At 48.1% G+C, this 19,880-nt stretch overlaps 4 protein-coding genes across 5 annotated transcripts in view; 1 reads left to right on the forward strand and 3 right to left on the reverse strand.

The window, feature by feature from the left end:
* Nucleotides 1–4,873, forward strand: part of LOC135385437 (N-acetylated-alpha-linked acidic dipeptidase 2-like) — a 39,621-nt gene extending 34,748 nt beyond the window's left edge. For both annotated transcript variants that reach the window (XM_064614749.1, XM_064614748.1), the window contains 3 exons: nt 4,322–4,403; nt 4,470–4,574; nt 4,634–4,873. In XM_064614749.1, coding sequence (XP_064470819.1) covers nt 4,322–4,403; nt 4,470–4,574; nt 4,634–4,823 — 377 coding nt within the window. In that variant the 3' untranslated portion in view covers nt 4,824–4,873. The remainder of the gene's footprint in view (nt 1–4,321; nt 4,404–4,469; nt 4,575–4,633) is intronic.
* A 1,954-nt stretch (nt 4,874–6,827) lies between these two features.
* Nucleotides 6,828–9,224, reverse strand: LOC135384655 (neprilysin-1-like). Its single transcript, XM_064613847.1, has one exon. It carries the CDS (start codon nt 9,222–9,224, stop codon nt 6,828–6,830), a length of 2,397 nt encoding a protein of 798 aa, XP_064469917.1.
* Nucleotides 9,225–9,463: 239 nt separating this feature from the next.
* On the reverse strand, nt 9,464–11,669 carry LOC135384656 (micronuclear linker histone polyprotein-like). The gene is made up of 2 exons (XM_064613848.1): nt 10,413–11,669; nt 9,464–9,526 (listed from the first exon to the last, which is right to left on the reverse strand). Exons 1-2 carry the CDS (start codon nt 11,667–11,669, stop codon nt 9,464–9,466), a joined length of 1,320 nt encoding a protein of 439 aa, XP_064469918.1.
* Nucleotides 11,670–16,800: 5,131 nt separating this feature from the next.
* LOC135383506 (mucin-1-like) lies at nt 16,801–19,023 on the reverse strand. Its single transcript, XM_064612934.1, has 2 exons — nt 18,779–19,023; nt 16,801–18,424 (listed from the first exon to the last, which is right to left on the reverse strand). The coding sequence occupies exons 1-2, from the start codon at nt 18,955–18,957 to the stop codon at nt 16,975–16,977; spliced, it is 1,629 nt and encodes a 542-aa protein (XP_064469004.1). The 5' UTR covers nt 18,958–19,023; the 3' UTR covers nt 16,801–16,974.
* Between the last annotated feature and the right edge of the window lie 857 nt (nt 19,024–19,880).

Raw genomic sequence — 19,880 nt, forward strand, 5'->3', positions numbered from 1 at the left:
GAAAGGGAAATCTGCGCGAGAGAGCGGCAGCCGCGTGCGTGGCGACGTGGCAGGGAAATTAAAGGGAAGCACACATTAGGGAGTTTCAGTATATCGGAAGCGTCCCAGGGAAGCAATCCAAAAAAATTGGAGCCGATCACGGAAGGTGTTGTGATTTTCAGCGGCAGCTGTGACTTTTGCTGACGCTGACCAACCGTTTGGCGTTGACGCTAAATGACGCAACACTATCCGTGGCGTTCTGGAGGTTTATTTTAAAATGTTTGTGATATGTCTGCACAAAGGTTATTAACTGCTGGAAGGGAACTCCGAGGCAAGGAAGAGACGTACACAGGACAACAACGTCTCTTCGTACGTCTTTTCCTAATCCCGGAGTTCGTTTCCATCATGTACAACCAGCTAACCTGTATCTTATCTCTTTTTGAAGATTATTAAAACTGATCCGTTAATGCTGCATTGACCTCCGCCGTGCATGAAGGCATGATTGAGGCGCTGGATCTGAATAAACGGCATTCGCCTAGAGACCAGTCGTTCACTCACTAAGTCGAGCTCCGGCAAATTGGTCGGCATGGGCGGATAGCCTGCCGACATAGCCTTGGGACGTTGCGAGTGCTGGAACCTTGCCGGAGCGCAGTGAACGTACACATGTCGAGCAAGGGCGAAACGTGGTCGGGCCGGCGTGGCGTCGGGTAGGAGCTCTCTTAATACCTACTTCCCACTTGGTGACGCCCGACGCGAAGTCACGGCACGAATGGTGGCTCCGAGGGACGTTGGCAGAGAGCACGTTTTTTGTGTTCTCAATAACGAGATCTTGCCGCTATGTCTCGCTGCTAATGAAACTCTTCGGTAATTTTCCTTCGGTCTGCTGTTCCTTTGGTATGTTCTGTGGTTCCCGCATGTAGTTCCGCTCTTTACTTCTGCGGCTCATCACGTTCAACTTTTAATTATCGTAATGGTACACGCACCAGGGAATCAAGGTAATGCGAAAAACGCGCTTCTGGGGTGTCGGTGCCCCTGTGACGTCACACTGCTCACCCTGGTTTGTCTACTTCTCGCAACACCGTGTTCAGTAGGAAGGTTTAGACGGATTGGAAGAACAAAGACGTAGAAGGGCAGTCAAGACCGTAGTTGAAGAAAACAAAGACAAAAATCACTGAAGACGATCGTAGATTTGTTATGGTACACGCTTTTTGACGGAGTCCGTCCTTCATGAGGTGTCGCACCTGATGAAGGAAGGACTCCGCCCGAAAGCTTGTACCATAATAAATTACGATCGTCTTCTGTGTATTTGTGTGTGTGTGTGTGTGTGTGTTGTGCCACTGAGTTCCAGAAAAATGTCTCATTTGCGCAACAGTTTTCTTGCACTATGTCTGCAATGGTTATCTCTTCAGTTTTGCTGAAATGGGAGTGGCTTCGCCACGCCGTCGTACCTTGTGCTCAAACCCCTGAACATTGCACAGCTTTCAACTAAAGTGTTGTTCAAACACCGTACGCAGATATTGTGGCCGGACGCTTGCTGTAGCTGCCACATTGTAGCATGAAAGTGTCTGACACTGAATGCAAATGTTCAATTTGTGCACTGCATCTCAACCAAGCAAAGTAGTCCAGGAGCTGCCTGCTCTTTAAATGTGACACAGCAATGCTCTGCCCGCAATAGCTAACGAGGGACACAGTATAGGCTTGCACAGTGAGAAGTTAGATATTTGCCTGTTAAATGTTGCCTTGCTCATGGAAACTCCTTCAACTGTAACGTATGCAAAAATTGGTGGGTCTGGACCTTCTGCCTGTTGGACCTCAAGCATTTGCACGTTTTGCTTGCTTGTCTTTTCGCCTGCGGCAATGTGGTCCAGCTTTCTGCAACGCAAACATCTCTTCTTCCGAGCGTCGCACTTCTTACTATTCGCCAGATGTGTAGCATCACCACATCTGTAGCAGTGTCTGGCAGTATACGCATCCGAATAATGTTTTGCTACTCGTCTATCACCCGCTTGCTTACTCCGACCGTCCGTGCCCTTCTTGCCAATATGTTGCACTTCCCCCGCCGTGGAGTATTCTTTCGAGGCTTGTGATAAGCCTTCTTCCAGTGTAACACCGAGAGCAAGGGCCTCTCCCGAAGTTAGCGCTGACCCTTCAGCAGACGTTCGCGGAGTTGGCGAAGCTTTGTACCGGCGATAAACTGGTCCACAATGCAGCATCCTCGAAGGTGCCGAACCCGCAGTGCAACATCGAAGTTCTCCGACATAGTCAGTTCTACTCTCATGATTAGAGCGCAGATAAATATGCACTAAAATTTCTAAATATATGCACTATTTCTTGGGGTCCCCTGCATTAAAACACCACAAAAAGCCTGTATTACAAATTTCGGGCGTATTAAAAGGCGTAATAGCATAAAACTATGCAAAATAGCGTTGCCTTTCGCGCATTGCGCTGGCATAACAAAAGTGAAGATCCCACGTAGCAGGTAGAGCAACTGAATTATATCGATTTATTCGACTTGTACTGGCATTCATACAGACACACCGATACTGATGCTTTGGTCAACACTAGTGGCACTCAAAACTACCATCAACCATTTACCACCGTTCCGTGAGGCATTCAACAGCAGGAAGTTCAAATTAACTTTATTATTATGTGTGAGTGTCTGAGACGGTTTACCTTTTTATTGCAAACCTTGCAAAATATTATCTTTCCGTCTGCAAAGAGATCTGGTTTCTCCCGAACCCATCTTGTGAACTGGTTAGCAGTGGAAGGCTTCGTTTTCGGCATCACACTGCGATTCTGATTCAGAGGCGAGCAGTGTACGTCTTCCCTCGATGCAAACGATGACAAAGCAACAGGCGTCTCGCCTGACGGTAGTGAACGCGCAGCGACAGACGCTAAGATTTTTTTTCTTATTTAAATTGCGTGTTAGCGCCGCGAATCAACTGTGGCTATGAGCGGCGTACAGATGTGGACGGATGGAGACAGGACAGCAGGAAGGAGTGGGGGACAGGGGGAATTGGTATGCGTCCTGGGCCGACTGCAGGGGGACCTGTGCCAGCATTCGTCTGGAAGTCTTCGGAAAACGCAGGGAAAACCTCAGACAGCACAGCCGGCGGTAGGATTCGAACCCACCACCTCTCAGTCTTCAGCACCAATCGAGCACGGCTTCAATAACGAAGAGAAGTATTCCTCGGCATTGAAACTACAGTGTATTATTTGAACATTCAGGTCGTAGCACCGAACTGCACTCGGAAAAGAGAGGGGGGGAAAGCATGTTACCTGAAAGATCTGTCGTAAATTCTACCGTACTGGTGGCTCCTGCTCCGGCTCTCCTGGCTGACCAACGGCGAATGCGCAAAAATATATGCACTATTCATGCATTTTTGCGGGAAATATGCATTTTTATGCGAAATATGGACTAACGTGCAATATATGCATTTATATGCAACATAGTAATCGGTCCCAAACAAGGACCAAAAGCCATTTTTTCGTTGCCCACGTGCAGGACCATATCGAGAAAAAAAAAAGATGCGTTTGCATGAAAATCCGTGCTCTACTGATGATCTTGCTACAACCGCAGGCATCTCTGTCGTTGTACAGTGCTGTTCATGGGGGATGCGAATCGCTTATCAAGCGCTGTCAAAATAGTCTAATCATTATTACCAGTTTCAACAACGCGTTGTCCCTTCATGCCCAGACAATGGAGCAATATGGCTGCCTTCCGTTTCGCAGTTACAGAATTCATCACAGGCCGCTGCCAGGTATTTCCCAGGTTCTCCCGGGGTCTCCAGGGATGGTGACTGAGGGCACAGGTCGAAACGCATTTTTACCTTCGTCGCCAGTTTTATCGATCCCCGCCCGCCACTTGTCCAAGGTTGCCAACACCAAAACGAAACTTATTGGTAGCCCCCTACTGGGAGGAGTACAAATGGACACAACACAATTCAATGTACATAAACGCCCCGAAAAATCAGCCATGCGCGGAGCGGCGTGACCTTGCGTGGGAAGGGCATCAGCGACTGTGACGTGAGGAACATAGTGGTGACGAGTCACCCGATCGCCGCTATCATTGGCTCCCTGGCCCCGCCTCCTGACCACTGACCACACTTATTCTCTTACAGGCTCTGTGATGGAGCTGAGGGGTTTCTAAGAGGCCACTTCTCAGGTGTCTCGTGCAACCCGCACAAGCCAAACACGAAAACTTCGTTCAGTGCTCTTTTAAAGCGATAGTTACTGTGGAACAGCTGCCTGCTAGTATTATAATGGTGCCGTCCATCCAGAGTTTTCTGGAAGCATTCACAGGGCTAGGCCGCCCTGGAACATTAATTACGTTCTCTTTCAGACCCTATAAGCTCGGGCATTACAAGACTAGGGATGAACCTGGATGTCATTGCAAAATACATAAAAAGCTACAAAGACACGAAGTAAGCGGTTTGAGCCCACCGATATCACCGAAAGTGGTCGCCCGTCACTCGTGTTTATCCTTGCAGCCCCCTTGCTACACGTCGACTAAACGACATGATAATGTACGTGGAACGCATATTTGTGCAGGGAAACTTGCAGGGACTTGACCCAGGAAAATATGGGAGCGTGAGGTAAGGCCCTCCTTTTTAGATGAGTTCAGGAGGCTTTAACATAACCTGTTACTGTCCAGAAATGTGGTGTTTGGCTGGGCAAGCACAAACACGCGTCAGATGACGTTCTTTCCTGTGCTGGACGAACTGTTGACAGAGCAAGGCGTCAACAAGGATGGTTTCGGCCATAACATCAGTCTTCACATCTCGTATGTCGCCTCTAGCCTCTTGCAAGCAGCTGCTTACGTGGATGTGGGGCGTGTTATCTGATCCTTAAAACGTTGCGAAAAGCTCGAAATAAAGATTGCACAGCTCATCAATTCTGACTTCGTGAAACCATTCAACTAGGTTTTGGTAGTGTGTCTCAACTGCTGCTTCAATGTCGCCTCGACATGTAAATCTTGGTATTATCTTATTAGACGCACTATTAATCAATAACTAACCCAATCTATTAATATATGTTCTTGTTAAGGAAAGACGACGAAGAGGCATATAGTGCTCCCCGTTAGCGAGCCTTGTTATACTCCTGTCAGACGTACTAATTTAGTGTCACTTTCAGCGAGTACACTTGCAATAAGTGTCATTCTTTACAAGTCACACGGCATCTTTTAGTGACACTAGATGCAAAGTACACTTACGATGAAGTGAGTTCGCCAAACTCACTTCACTTTGCCTGCAACAATCAGGTACGTAGCCTCCACGGCAGGAATTGCGTAACAAATGCTTATTTTTGGATAAGGAAAGAAACAACCCAACCGGAATTTATATTTGGACAAGTTTGTTAAGACAGCGCTGATTTATATAAGAAAGACGTAAGGATTTTTTGGCGTGATTTACCGGTACTCTCGTTCACAGACTGCCCAGTAGAGTTCGTAATCCACTTCGCGGCAGCCATATTTGTTGACATTGCACGGTGGTTAAGTGTTTCCGGCGAAATCGCGAAATACCCGCAGTGCATGAAGCACTGAATAACGGAAGACAAAAAAGACAGGGCGTCATGGTCTGAGATAGAAACCCATACTATCAGAACATGGGAGGACCAAGCGAAACGCGAAAGTGTATGCTGACATCGCGGGCCAGTTGCACGCGCAAGACATAGTAAAGACCACCAAAGAGGTGAAGAAGAAGATTGAAAATTTGTCAAATAAATATACTTGTGTTGGCTCCCAACAATTATATTAATGACATTAAATCGACTTCAACTGCGAAGAAAATCTTTATGAAATGTTTCTAGACGTAAGAAAAACGATTTTACCGAGAATGTACGGTGCACTCCCTGATGTTTGGTGGGAGTTCAAGCTCGCCCATCGTCATCACCATGACTGCTTAGTGACACTTACTTATACCGTGTAGCAGGAGCGTAGTGAAAGTGACATTACGGGACGGAGAGCACTTCAACTAAGTGACACTAAATTAGTACGTCTGACAGGGGTATTACTCTGTTGGTGTGGTCAGTAAACGTTTGAGCGTCATCGAGTCCGGTTGTCTCCTCCCATTTCGTTACATTAATATGGTGCCGGAACCCGGGAAGGTTTCCACTCTCGTTACCCGGGAACCACCCGCTCTCGTCAGTTTTCCGAGGAACAACCCAACCCTCGTCGCCGAACCGCTAGCTATCGTAGCCTTCGGCACAAAATAATGTAATGAAATGGGAGGACACAACCGGTCTCGATGACGCTCAAACGTTTACTGACGACAACACCAAAAACAATAACAGGGCGCGCACTATATGCCTCTTCATCGTCTTTCCTCAACACTTCTGTATGCTGAATGACGGTTGGCTCTGAGTACGTGACGTTGTGTTACTTTAGTGTGTAATCACTAGGACAGTGTGTCTCTGCGCATGACAGGAGGTAAAGCTTGAAGAAACCATGCGACGAAATGCCTGTCCACTCACAGGCAGCAATGAGTTGGTGCTTGTAGGTCTAGCATAACGAAGCCGTTCACAGGAACGGCCACGTGCGTCACTTAGGCCGAACGGAACTACAGGTGCTTTTGCATTGCCTAACTGTGCAACCTGGTTGGTGTCCATACCGCGCGCACTCCTACAATAGCTCCGAATTTTATTCTCGCAAGGCTACTTCCACGTGCTGACTCTCCGCCAGAATTACGGAGAGTTTATTAGCCTTTATTAAACCCGCAAAGCCCGGCATCTCATTGTTCTCTTTATTTCAGTTATAACAGCTTTCTTAATAGCATAGACGCACCAACCAAATCCAACCTCCGTAAACGTTAGGGGTGGGCACATGAGCACAACTGTGTCTTCTCGACAGATCATCCTTGTCTCCAGATGACACACTTATTGAGGGGATTCATGCGAGTTCCCACTGCACACGAATACGTCTCCTGGAATGTGCGACTGTTCAGAAGAGGTACATTCGCTTCGAGTTCATTCGGAGTGTCATCAGACTCTGTCCTATTGCCGCCTGACGCTTCCTCACAATATCCAAGTGTGTGGTATACAAAAAATAAATGTGCTTCATCAAATGCGGTGAGCGTTCTGGCCGATGTAGCTGGCCTACTTACTGCAGCATACAACTCCAGAGAAGGTTGCAGAGCAGCTGTAGACTCCAACAGCGTTAAGCGAGTCCAGTGTGTCGCAGCGTATCGATAGAAACATAGCTCAGCATTACGTAGCAGTGATTCGCTGAGTTCCGGCCACCACGCACTTCGGACATTCTGGTGCGTCCCCAAATTATGAAGAAGCGTATGTAGCAAGCAACGCATGATCTTGAAACCTGCACCTGGGTATCGTAAGCTTTTGTCGAATTCCAGATCGAAACGTGAGAAGTTGAACATAAGCACCGGGACGTATAACGCGTGTGCTGTCACGTGACAATCCCTATCGAAAGCGGAACCAAGCCAGTGGTCACCAGGATCCTGTTGTAAAGAAACCATGATATGGTACGCACGGAGTCGATAGAAGAGGGTCATTCCTTTCCCATTCACGGCATTTGCTAATCTCGAGGAGTACGTCCGTAGCTTCTGCCGGTCAGAGACCCATGCTGGATGGAACAGGTGTATTCGTGTTAGATTCAGCAGTTTCTGTGCAGCTGATTTGGCATCCTCGTCGAGAATTGCCACCCTACTCAATGCTTTGTACAAGTGTGACACAATGCGCATTACGAAGTGTAGAATCGAGTTGTCAGCTACGTAGTCAAGGTAAACGTGGCGCACGGCATGAAGGAAAAGTGGCAGCGCAGCGTATTCTATAATTCGAATGCACAGCCTCCAGCGTGGTATCGGTGGGGACGACCGACCGTAAAGATGGTATGCCAAGGAACGCATCAAAGGACCACCGGAACTGGGTGCGAAGGCAGACATTTCTATCATTAGCCTTATGCCTAAATAATTTAGTGCGATGTGCGGCTTGGTGCTTGTTACCAGGACACCAACATGTTCGATGTAGTCTGGACATCGTAGAACCACGTCTGTCTGCATTCCGATGTACACAGGTGGTTCCTTTGAAGAAAACATTTCCAGAAGAAACGCGAGCAAATACGGATTCGCTTTTAACGTGTCAGGCTGGTAGGGGCAGTACTGGCGAGTGGCATTAAAGGACAAGAACTCCAAAGTGACTGCGAAGGCTACCACTTGCTGGGCAACCTCTGGGGAGTACAAGTCTTCTCTCAAGGCCATCCACGCTGCATAGAAGCAGTCGCTGTAGAAGCGAGATGTTTCCTTCTTGTTGTTAGGGTTGGGTGATATTGGTTTCGATGCTTGGATCGCTAACATAATATCGTTCGACTTGAAAGGATGACGGATGGTTTGAAGGGCCAAAAGAGTTTCCACTCCTGCATTCCGCAACAGCTTAGCAGCTACCTGCCAAACGGACGACGTGTTTCTTCCCGTTGTGCTAAAAGGAAACCCTTGAAGCGCAGATTGGCTTAACAACTCCTGCAGGTATGTCCAGCCATCCTTCTCGTGTTGCTGTTTGTTCATGCATTCGTGGTACACTGCTCTAATTAGATGAAACTCGTCTCCGGAGACGGGATCTAGGAGGAGGTTGCGTACTTTAATTTCAAGTTGATGAGTGTGCACGCCGTGAACGCTTCTGGCTACACTTCCTTCTTCCACATGTGGGCTTTTCCATCGTTGGCATACAAAACGGTAGAAGTTATCGCACGGGTCCAATTCCCACGAAATGAGATCCTTGAAGTAATCGGCATCACTTTTACACAATGCTCTTTTGCACGTGTTGGTCAAATTCGAAGGAAGGTCTAGTATCACTGAGTTGCTGCCCAGTTCTCCGTGCGAGCTGTTGAACATTGCAGTGAACGGGCTCCGATATGTGGAGGTGAGTGTGGTCTTGCTAACAAACACGACCGTGGTTAAAATTATCGTCATGGATATCAGAACAAGCGATGGACAAGCAATCATACTGTGGCTCGTCATGCGCTTGCCATACGGCGCCCTTCCCTGTCGTTCAGCAGAAGGAACCCCGGAGACGTCTGGTGATTCGTAGCGGTTAGCCCGAACTCGCACATGGCGCGTTTCTTCATATGGAAGTATGTCATTCGTTGCAGGTTCAAAGCTTAACTGCTTGAGATCATCCAACGGCTCTCTTGTAATGCCATATTTCCGCTGCTCAGCGGGAGTGTGTCCCTGTGTCAGTGGCGCGACGGTGGCCAGCAGTTGTCGCTCGTCATCGCCGCTATACCTGTTAGCCATAGTTGTGTCTCTAAGCATCAAACATTGCGTTGCCTTTTGATGACTTAATGTGGAAACAATGTGATCGCCCGTCACTTGATGCCTGGTTCCAGGGTCTACACAACTGTGAAGAAAGTACGTATTGACAGCACTCGATGGCCTTGGATAGCGCATGCCATAGAGCCAACCTGGAGGGGGAGACCTGATGCATCGCGACACCGACGCACCGGATTTCCTATGCTGTTTGAGAAATTGATTCCTTATGGCTTGCCTTCCTGGTTCTGCTTGAGTCTTTGTGCATGCTCCTGCTTCTCTGCGGGCAGCTTGAAAACACAATTCAGGCTTTATGGACGGTTGGATTATGTGCCCTTCTGTGGCAGACATAGCAATATACGCTCCTGGATATCGACTCACTCTTTCGTACTCTGATGGCCGGTCTTCCAAAGGAGATGTATGAACTCGGCAGCTGCTTGTACGCGAGGGAAATGAGCTGCAAGGTACTAGAGGATTCTGTTTCGCCGCTTTGCGCTTGGAGACAGCCCTCAGGTCATTCCAGTTATATGTGCTGATACCCGCTAATACATGCGGTTGGGTGAAACTACCTGTTTTGGGTGTCGGCGGAGGAGGTGCAGGATATTCGATAGATGCATCGCTTATGGTGAAAGATAACTTAGTTTCTAACCTGGACTTGGCTCCTGCTGTGTATTCATCTGGGGTGCTGCGGGGAAACGCTACCTGTGAAATGTGCTTAAGTTTCCTTCTCTTATCAGAAATGTTTCTGTCAGACGGCGCAACATGTACCGTTTCTCCCCAGCGTGTAGTGTTCCGCGACTGTCCGTTTTCAAACCCGGGTGTTTGTGCGGGCCGGCGAGTCTTCCAAATCCCATGTATGTCGGAGCTTGCAAACCGACGTTTACAACTCATATCAGTAGGCACAGTACCGTGGGAACACTGAACACGAGCATTCCAGTCTGACTGTGTAGGATGTCTTCTACTGTCCACCAGAAAATCATCATGAGCTCTCCTGGTTCTCATCTGTGGGAGGGTCATCGTCATTCCCCCAGGTGAAGTGAAAGCTGCACTAGAATTTGCTTTGTTCGTTTGCGTTGACTTATTCTTTCTCTCAGTGGCCTTCGAAAAACAAGCACTTCGAAAAAAATCGAGGCATCCTCCTATAGAGCACTTGCTACATTGATCGGCACTACTAACCGAGGTTTGGGGCTCATCCTTTTTCACAAATGGCTCTTTACTCGCTGTGAATTTAGCAGGAGCACTCGAGGTATCATCGAAGAAAGTGTGCTGAGGACTGCGTTCTACAGGCGAATCTGGTTGCGTTTTCCTCGTAGGCACATTCGAGTTTGCCAAAGAACGAGTATCGAAAGGTTCATCGCTGCCTGTATCCTTCTTGGCGAGTGTGGACCTCCTGCCATTTTTCTTTGATTGCTTGTTTAAAGGTAATTCAGTAGTCCTGCTCGTCTCCGAGCGGGTACTCTCCGAGACGCTTTCTTTTCTTGGCATTCCGTCATGCGAAGTTTTCTCTTGGTTTGGCTTCGACTGCTTCCTTGACGAACGGTCATCCTCATACCGCGTTTCCAAAGGACCTTCCGAGACCTCTGGTGTGTCTTCGACCTCTTTAGGCGTCTTGTTACCTCTGAGCTCCCTGCCGCGTGACTTCTTTTGAGGTGCGTCGGCACCACCACCAATTTCGTGTGAACCATTTTGCGTTTCAGAAATCCCCTCCCGTCGATGTTTCTTCTTGTTGGTCGTCTGATCTCGTTTTCCCTTTGAACGTTTCTTTCGGTGGTCTTCAATATCCTTGTTGTAGATTGTTGCCATATCCGGTGTTTCTTTCCCGTGATACTCTCCTTTCTCAGCCCTTCTTTCGGTACCACCTGTGGAAGGCTTTCGAGACGTTCCGTTCTTGTCCTTACGGGCTTTCTCAGGTTTTTTCATTTCCGTTTCTCTTTTCCTCTTTTCGTCATCTCTATTTCTCTTGTGCTTATCTTGACTTGCTATGCCTTCCTGCGCTCCTGTTTTGTCCTTACGGTCCATGTGAAGGTTGTTTTCCTTCGTTCGAGTTTTCTCTTGGGTTTTCAAAGTTGTTCTCACATCGTCAAGATCAAAACTCTCTTCAGATTGGCTTGTTTCTGCGTTAGAAAGTTTCCGGCGGACGTCGCCGTCTTTTCTGGCGCCTCTCATTTGGCTCTCTGTAGTCCTGTCCGGAGGTCCTGGTGCAGAATCTGAAATCCTTATTTTTGGTTCCTTGGCAGTTATTGGAGAATATCTTGAGCCTCCCTTCCCACTACGTTGTTTACCACTTTGCTGTTCTTCTCGACTGTAGAGTTCTTTAACCTCGTAGTCCTCCACGTACTGTGACTTTGCAGCACTCGATCTTTGAGGCTGCGCCCGATATCCATAAGAAGGTCGAGGTGGGCTTTCCGGCTTGCTTGAACATTCGTCCTCCATTCTCGAACGGTAAGTTTGCTCATGTGAATGTACTCCAGGAGGTACAGGGCTTCCATAGACTTCTGAAGAGGAACTCTCGTCTGCTATGTTGATTCGTAATACGGGAGGCATCCTTCCACGTGAACCAGGACGCCCTTTCGGCTGGCGAACATGAATGTGAAGTGAACTCGCACTGGAAGACCTTTTGGCGCCTGTGCTACTGCAGTCATGGTGGAGTCCGTTCGATCGTGACTTATGCAATTCGCGCGAACTGCGTTGAGACAAATGACGACGGCTCCTCTTGCTCTCTCGTCTGGCCAACACTCGGACAAGTGGTCTGTCATTCGGACTCATTGACTGAAGATTCTCGTTGCTGCTGGATTCCAATTTCGCAACTACTTCGGGTGACCGTTCACGAGCACTATGCCTGTTCCACGTCAGAGGTGCTCCCTGCGCTATATTGCACTTCGGATTGGGGTCATTTCCGTACTGTACATTGACTTTCTTCCGCATTATTTCTTCCCAAAATATGTCGCTGTGTAAGCTATTATGAATCACCTCAGTACTTCTTCTGTAGTATGCTGCCCCGCTTTCTAGGTATCTTGGCTTCGAACGGATGTAGGCGTCGGAGAACTCTACAGAATAATACTAGTACACACAATTTATCCGAGGTACCTTAGCCCGTACGCACGTAAGCAAGGACACGCGATATAGGAGCTGCTTCTTCTTCCTCACGGAAAAATGGCAATGAGTGTAGCTCAGCTCTTCTTCTGCTTCCTCATAGACACTAGCCGTCGTCCACAAAGCACTGTCAACACTGTGGTGCTCAAGTTCCTCATCGTTAAGATTCCTCATACTGCTATAAAGAAGTTCATCATCGTGGAAATTTACTGGATCCCGATTTGGCGTTCTGCTTGAACTTGCTGCTAGTAGGTACACTCTTAGAAATGAACTTCACCACATAGCACGCCCATAGCCAACCATCGTCCCGAATGACAACGTTCTCGCCCCTGATTTGCTGAAACCGGGAGGAGGAGCCTATTTTGTGTTCATTATGCACGGCACAAAATAGGCTCCTCCTCCCGTTTTAAACAAATCTAAGGCGAGAACGTTGTCATTCGGGGTGATGGTTGGATAGGAGCGTGCTATGTGGTGAAGTTCATTTTTAAGAGTGTAGGTACCCACTTGATAAAGAACACACCTAAACGTCACTCGATGTTAGTAAGTGGAGAGCAGTGCAGCTAATTTTATAGCTTGTTATTTACGTCTTGGTAGCCGACCACACAGTTGAACATATCAACTGACACAGGCAGTTGTGCTGCAGGTAAGCCCTTGCTTTCCCGTGCCGTTACCGGCGCAGCATGTGGCGGCGGCGATTAGCGTATCGCTTTGTCACTCTGTGACTAGATTTCGTCTTTCCAGAACCTTTCCGAGTTTATGCCATTTCAATCCAACTGTCTCAAACTGTATTCTCCCACAATATTGTTTCTTTTCGTGGTGCGGAGGTATCATATAATTAATTTATAGTTTTGAGAACATTGACGCCATATGTTGCGCCATCTGCAATTCGCATGGTAGCATTGCTCTACGAAGGTCAATTTCCGTCTCCTCACCACAGTTGCTGGGAAACTTCCAACGTTGGGCGAAGAGCGGAGGCGCTCGCGCTGTTGCTAGTGACCAGAACTCCTGATGACATCACCTAATCTTGGAGTATCCGAATCTCTGGAGTTTTACGGCTTCTTTCGAAAGCCCGTGGAAGCGCCTAATGTTCATTGACGGGTTTTCTGTTTTGCGTACGAAGTCTCTTTTTCATAACACACGAAAGTTGCCATGGTCGGTGTGCTTCTTCCAGGAACAGGTTACTTTAGGTCAGGTTTTGACAGCAGAGGAGTTAGCCATGAACCGTCAAAGCTCAGAGGGCATCCTTGCTTTGCCGCATTGTGAGAACCCCTCTTCATACTCCGGGAGTCATGAGCTACAGGCTAAGGTCCATACCAAATATATGCGGCATGTGCAACGTTGCAAGAACTGCTGAAAGCGGACGTGGCTTGGACTAGTTCCGGATAGGCACCGAGCCGGCTTTCAGTTACTACGCGAGACTTGCGCAGTACTATATTGGCATCCTTTCAAACTGGAAAACCAATAGTTATGATGATAGATGCGAGCTGGCGTGGCTCAACGTTCTGATAGCTCAACTTGGAACGTCATGGCCTACTCATATCGATTCTTAGCCCAGCAGAACTATGGACAGGTCGAGAAAGAAATGGATACAACTCTTTATGGCTGTTCTAATATTTCATAAACACTTATTTGGACACCCGAGCTGAATGTTTTGAATGAGTGTTTTCCCTGGGTTTTTCCTCACACGTTTTTCGGTAACTGCTGGCACGGTTCCCTGTGAAGTCGGCCCATGACGCACGATCCGGAATGCCGAGGGAATTATATCACGTACCGGAGGTATGCTGCTCATACCTGCTGGCTTTTTGGACTTTTTTTGTTTTTCTGTCGGGTATTTGGGTGTGTTAGAGGCTTTGGGGTCGCTAGAAAAAACCTAGAGCACTGCACGAAATGCACCTTCCGCCGACAAGCCACGAAGTTTCTGTTGTTATGGGAAATGTAGATGCCGATCAGTTTCCACGAACGCGATTACCTGGTTCTCGCTGATTACTATGCGTTCTACAAGGGTCGTTCAACGTTGACCGAGACTTTTGCTCGAGAAAAATCACTGAGTAAATGTAATTGAATAAAACTTTCGGAGAACGAAGTGCAATCCTTGTGCTCCAGCGGCACGTGCAAGACGTGCAGCAATGTTTCGTACAGCAACGGCAGCTATCATGGAAGCGAGCAGTGTGTCTGTAGTTGTGGAACAGCGATGGATAATCAAGTTCCTTGTGAAGGAGAACGTCAAACCAACTGAGATTTTGCAAAAATTAGAGGCACACTATGGGGGACAAGCAATGTCAACGGAAGGGTGTGCGAATAGAGATGAATGACGGGATATGGTGACGAATGAACCACATGGACGCGTTCGTCCGACTGCTGTCACCCCTGTGAGCATCGCAGGCGTTGAGCAAGCTGTCCTCGAGAACCGGCGAGTAACAGTTCGGGACATTGCAGTCCTGCGTAATATTAGTGTCGACAGTGTGGAGACAATTATTCACGAGTACTTACTGTTCCTCAAAGGTTGTGCACGACGGGTTCCCCGACACCTTGTGACCAGAAAGGAGCGCGCATGGGAGTCTCAGAGCAGCTGCTGAGCAGGTTGCAATCCGAGGCGGACGAATTTTTGCAATCAATCATCACTTGTGATGAAACCTGCCTACCTGCCTGCATCATTTCATCCCAGAGACAAAAAAGAAGCAGCATGGAATGGCGACATAAGGCTTCCCCGCCGCCAAAGAAAAGCAAGGTGCAGCGGTCTGCTGGGAAGTCCGTAGGAGCTGTCTTCTGGGACATGCCGGGTGTCATCCATGTGGACTTGCTGGGGCAACAGGTCACGAGTAATGCCCAGTACTATCCACGTTGATAACGGGCGCCGTGCGGAACGCAACCCGCAAGAAAATGCTTCGAAATACAATCGGAAGGGTCATTCTTCTTCGTGACAATACCCGGCCTCACATAGCGAATTTGACGGTAGTAACCCTGGCCGAAATGCGCTGGGAGGTTTTGCCCCATGCACCTTACGGCCCAGATTTAGCCCCAAGCGATTACCATTCGTTTGGGCTCCTTCAGACCCATTTCACACTAACGTATTTGTCGTCCATTTGCTTCAAAAATAGAGCCTAAGAACAATCGAGCCTCTTAGGTTCTCATGGGTCCGTTTTGGCTGAGTTGAAAGCATGGACGAGAAAAACGTTAGTGTGAAACCGGCCTAAAGAGCACTTTGGAGGAAAGGCGTTCCATACAGATGATGGAGCCCCCTGTCTTCCAGTGGCTACGGCAAAAGTACACTTATTACTACGCTAAAGGCATCAAAGAGTTGTCACAGCGATGGCAGCGGTGTATAGATGCGTACGGTGAATACTTTGAAAAACTGACGTAGGTTGGTGCTTTCCGAATTTCCCATTGCATTTAAAGAAATAAAAGTCTCGGTCAACGAAGAACGACCCTTGTATTTCGAGTTGTAAGAATGAACTACACCATACGCGTCAGAAAAAAGAAAAAAAAAAACGTTTCCTTTTTTACTGACATCTTCAGTAACTATGGGTTGCCTGTAAAAATCATCAATGACAGCCATTTAACAATTTATTTCACAGCACCGATTAAATGAATGAGTAACACACGCAAACATGTAAAGCCTAGCCATCCCCTGTGGTATATTGTGAGAAATATTTTTAAGCAGTTGCAAGTCTCTGGGGAGGTGTGTTAGCTTAGCTCAATTGGTACAGCCCTGGACCGGCAATCCAGAAGATGTGGATTCCAGTCCTACAGCTGACTAACCTCTTCAGTGACTTCCTTCTTTCATCTTTCTTTTACTTACAAGTATTCCTCAACTCTGTGTTTGTGATCGCGTTGCTGGCTTGGGTGAACACTACACTTTACAAAGCCCCCCCCCCCCCTTCAAGAAAAGGACCCCAGTTCAGCACCTAATGGACCAAGAACCGTGAACTTTACTTCCAGCTCACACCCAGCATCTGATGCCAACTGTCCTGCCAAAGGATGCCGCTAGCAGACCCCAAGACACTCGCCATCGTCTGTGCACATATTGTAGGCGGCTCTCGTCCTGAGGCTCTTCTCTTAACATACCATGCAGCTTCCAGGCACCACAGCACGACGCAGTGACGACTATAAAGAATTATCATCCTGGAAGCCAAATCAAAATGCACCCAGAGGTCTTACGCTCTCCGGGCAAAAGTGAACCCTACCGGTGGCCGGATAACTGATTTTTCGTGATCGTGTTAAATGTAATATCCCATTCGAGCTTTTATGCCACTCGAAACCTATTAATAAGCAGAAAGTACCACGAGATATATCACTGCCATAATAGGTTTTGGCGTTTTCGCATCACATTGGAAGGCTGCAAGTGCCAGTAAACGAACAGGAACGAACTCCAATGAACATGTGTCTCGTAAAATTTAAGAACCTTCTAATAAGGAGCTCCTGAACAACGGTCAGCCACAGGACCGTTCCATGCAAGTACCGTAACTTCAACTGCAACGTTTCGAATATATTTATTCGACAGTTAGGGTAAATAGACGCCAGTTAGTGTAGCATCCGTCGCTTCGCTAAACGCGAGGCCATCGGAACTTGTCCCCTTACGTGGCTATACTCATGAATGTTAACCAAGTCTGCAACAGCTTGCACCACCGAAACGCGCAGAAGGGATTCAAGGATAATACTCGGCATTCACGTTCACTGAAGGTTCTATGTTTATGAAGTACCCTGCGATGATACCTATGAAGGTGCCCAAAAGTATCACGTTGAGAACCACACAGGTGAAAACGAGAAAGTTAGAGGAATCGGAAGGATGAAGCGGCTGTTTATCATTCATCAAAAGTGGCCTTATTGTTGAAGAGGTGCTGTTTCCCAAATAGCTGTCTTCGGTTGTCTGAGGGGACGGCGTACTTCGGCATCCCATGTCGTGTTGCACAATTTGCATGCGCTTCACGCCTGTACTGCCAGGTCGAGCTTGAGGCGATGAAGTCAGTTTTGTATGACGATATGCCTGATACCCTGCAAACAGCTCTCGACCAGCGGGCGTAAGATCAGGCCGAGCTTGCTTAGACTGCTTGTGTGCGCCCGCGTTCCGTGGTGAAGGGTCTGCATAGGGAGTTGCAAGTAACTGTGGTATTGTGCTCAACTGGTCGATCTGTGCTCGCAGTTGTTCAAGAATAGACTCAGGAATGCAATAAAGGGGAGGTTGTCGAGTCGAAGATGAGCGTGCCGGTTGATGTTCCTTCTCTGTCGATGGTGTGTCTTTCTTCCATTTCTCAGAAAAGAATCGCAGCGGGGTTCTTCGAGAGCTGTGACTAGACACAGTAACGGCACTTCGACACTTAGCCCTCTTCATTGTTGCAGGTGTTGGCTTTGCCTGGCACCTTCTGTCGCCTTGCTTGGCGTCCGTACTTTGCTTAGGAGATTCAGTGAGACGCTGTGTTGCAGATGGACCTCTTTGATTAGAAGGATTTGGTGGATTTGAAGGAATTGACGCATTTCCAGGACGTTTCGGGCAGCTGGAGGGGGTCTGCTGATTGGAGGGACTTGAGGCTTCTTGGGGCACTGGAGCCTGTGACTCTTTAGGAGAAGTTTGTTTCTCAGATGACATGGACGGTTTCGTTGATTTCGACGTCGACCCACCGCTAGTAAAGGTAAATGTCGTACTAATGGATGTATCGGACGTAGGCGATGAAGAGTCCTCGGAATTTCCACTTGTCGCCGTCGTGCTCCGCTGACGGGTTCTGTTGCATGACCCTTGTTTCATGTCACCATGTGCGGTGGGAACAGTCATCCACGGGATAGGATGATAGCATGGTGCTGGTGATGCCTGTGGAACTGACGCCATCATGTTCGGTTGAAAATTCCGTGCTGTCAAACTGCTCATTCGAGGGAGGTGAGATGGTAGAACAGATGGTCGCGTTGTTGCACCCGCAGAAGGTACACGAACATGGACGCCCATTCCAGAACGCTTGTACTTATCGTCCTCGGTTACAGTTGTTCCGGACACGGTTCCTCTCGTTGTCGTTAGCGTTGTGTCGTCCGTGGGAAAAGTGCAGGATGTCCCATCTTTTGTAGACTGCGATTGCGTGCCGCCTGTTGGTACAGATCTTGGTGAATCCCTGGAATGAGTAGAGCCTATTGTGTCTTCTTCTCTTATGGAATCATGTATTTTCCCATCAGTATTGGGCTCTGCTGAGTACGCGGCGCGTAGCATTCGCGCTGTGAGATTTAGGAGTTTGGCTTTGTCAAGTTCGAAGCATCTGTTGGTGTTTGCCAGTGTTGCTGGCCTGTACAACTGATGTATGCTATTCAGATCTGGATTATGTTGGGAGCGAGGTATTGGGAGCTGTGCTTTCCCGGTAGCATTAAAGTCAATGCGCGGTGTTACGTCTTGTGGTTTCATATCTAGCCATTGGAAAAGGTTTGACGGAGAACCAGTCCTCCTTGGGGGAGGTGTGTATAATGAGGCGTACCTGTCCAATGTCTCGGTCGATAGGGCAGCTTCAGTGTCGGTGACTGTTCCATACCGGTCCGCACTCAAGTCATATTCCAAGTCCTTGAGACGTTGCGAGAGCTGTGACGGGGGAACTGCTGTGCTCAATCGTCGAAGGCCACTAGCGGTTCGGACTTTGGGATTGCGGGCATCGTCCATCGCTCCCGTTATGAAACGACGAATCGCAATGGAATCGTCGTCTTCTTTGTTTCCTTGGACATCCGCGGCACGTAGGGGAACGTGGGGCACAGTGACGCATGGGGCAGAGCGTTACATTGCCGAAATCTGCCTCATTCGGGAACCTTAGAAAAGAGAAACTGTAACTGTGTCCGTCAAAAGTGGGGCATCGTCATCAGTTCACGCAAATCGGCAAGCAATCGGCAATCGGTAGGCAAGTCGTATTGGCGGACGTAGTCGGACGAAAAAAAAATATTTTGATGACATTTCTTTGTGGTATACAACAATATACTGACTTGAATCTTACGCGTTATGACTGTAGCAGATGAAAGTGGAATCACTCAGAATTAGAATCAAAAGATGGCATGCTTTTGCTCCCGCCCAGCCACGTGCTCTTACGCGCATCTCAATAGCTGCGTTAGCTGTGTGATGGGACACGGTGTTACGGGAGCACATGATGCACACTGAAGCAGTGTACTCAAGGATCGTGAATAGTACGGCTTCTACACCAAGTCGGGTTTCTGCCAGGAGAGAATTCCTCAGGAGAATACGAAGTTAGTCTTCTGAGGCTGAACAAGGAAAGACCGAATTCGTTTGTCGATCCCGACGTTCCTGACATGGCACTGCTAAATGGGAGCGATATTGTTGACGTCTTGCCTACCCAACGGTGCGCTCCCGCCAGCGGACGCCTCGAGCGCTGCTACACGTTCGAAGTTGACTTTGCATCAATTAATTCGTTGTCTGCCATAGGTATCATACTCCCCCACTGGTTGTAACACTCTGCCCGAGCCTGGGGCAGACAGATACAAGAGTTACCTGCCTATATTTTCGCAATTTTTTGGAGTATCTCTTCAAAAATAACGTTTATTTTGCATGACAAGCATTAAAGAAGATTTGTTCTAGCC

The sequence above is a fragment of the Ornithodoros turicata genome, chromosome 2 (genome assembly GCF_037126465.1).
Source record: "Ornithodoros turicata isolate Travis chromosome 2, ASM3712646v1, whole genome shotgun sequence".
Lineage (NCBI taxonomy): Eukaryota > Metazoa > Arthropoda > Arachnida > Ixodida > Argasidae > Ornithodoros > Ornithodoros turicata.

Coding starts and splice junctions, on each gene's coding strand:
- LOC135384655 (XM_064613847.1), bottom strand. CDS start 9,224: ATGGCTAACAGGTATAGCGGCGATGACGAGCGACAACTGCTGGCCACC.
- LOC135384656 (XM_064613848.1), bottom strand. CDS start 11,669: ATGGAGGACGAATGTTCAAGCAAGCCGGAAAGCCCACCTCGACCTTCT. Junction 9,527..10,412: donor AGGATGAGCCCCAAACCTCG/GTTAGTAGTGCC, acceptor TGTGTTTTCAAG/CTGCCCGCAGAGAAGCAGGA.
- LOC135383506 (XM_064612934.1), bottom strand. CDS start 18,957: ATGGACGATGCCCGCAATCCCAAAGTCCGAACCGCTAGTGGCCTTCGA. Junction 18,425..18,778: donor TCGACCGAGACATTGGACAG/GTACGCCTCATT, acceptor TACTCATTCCAG/GGATTCACCAAGATCTGTAC.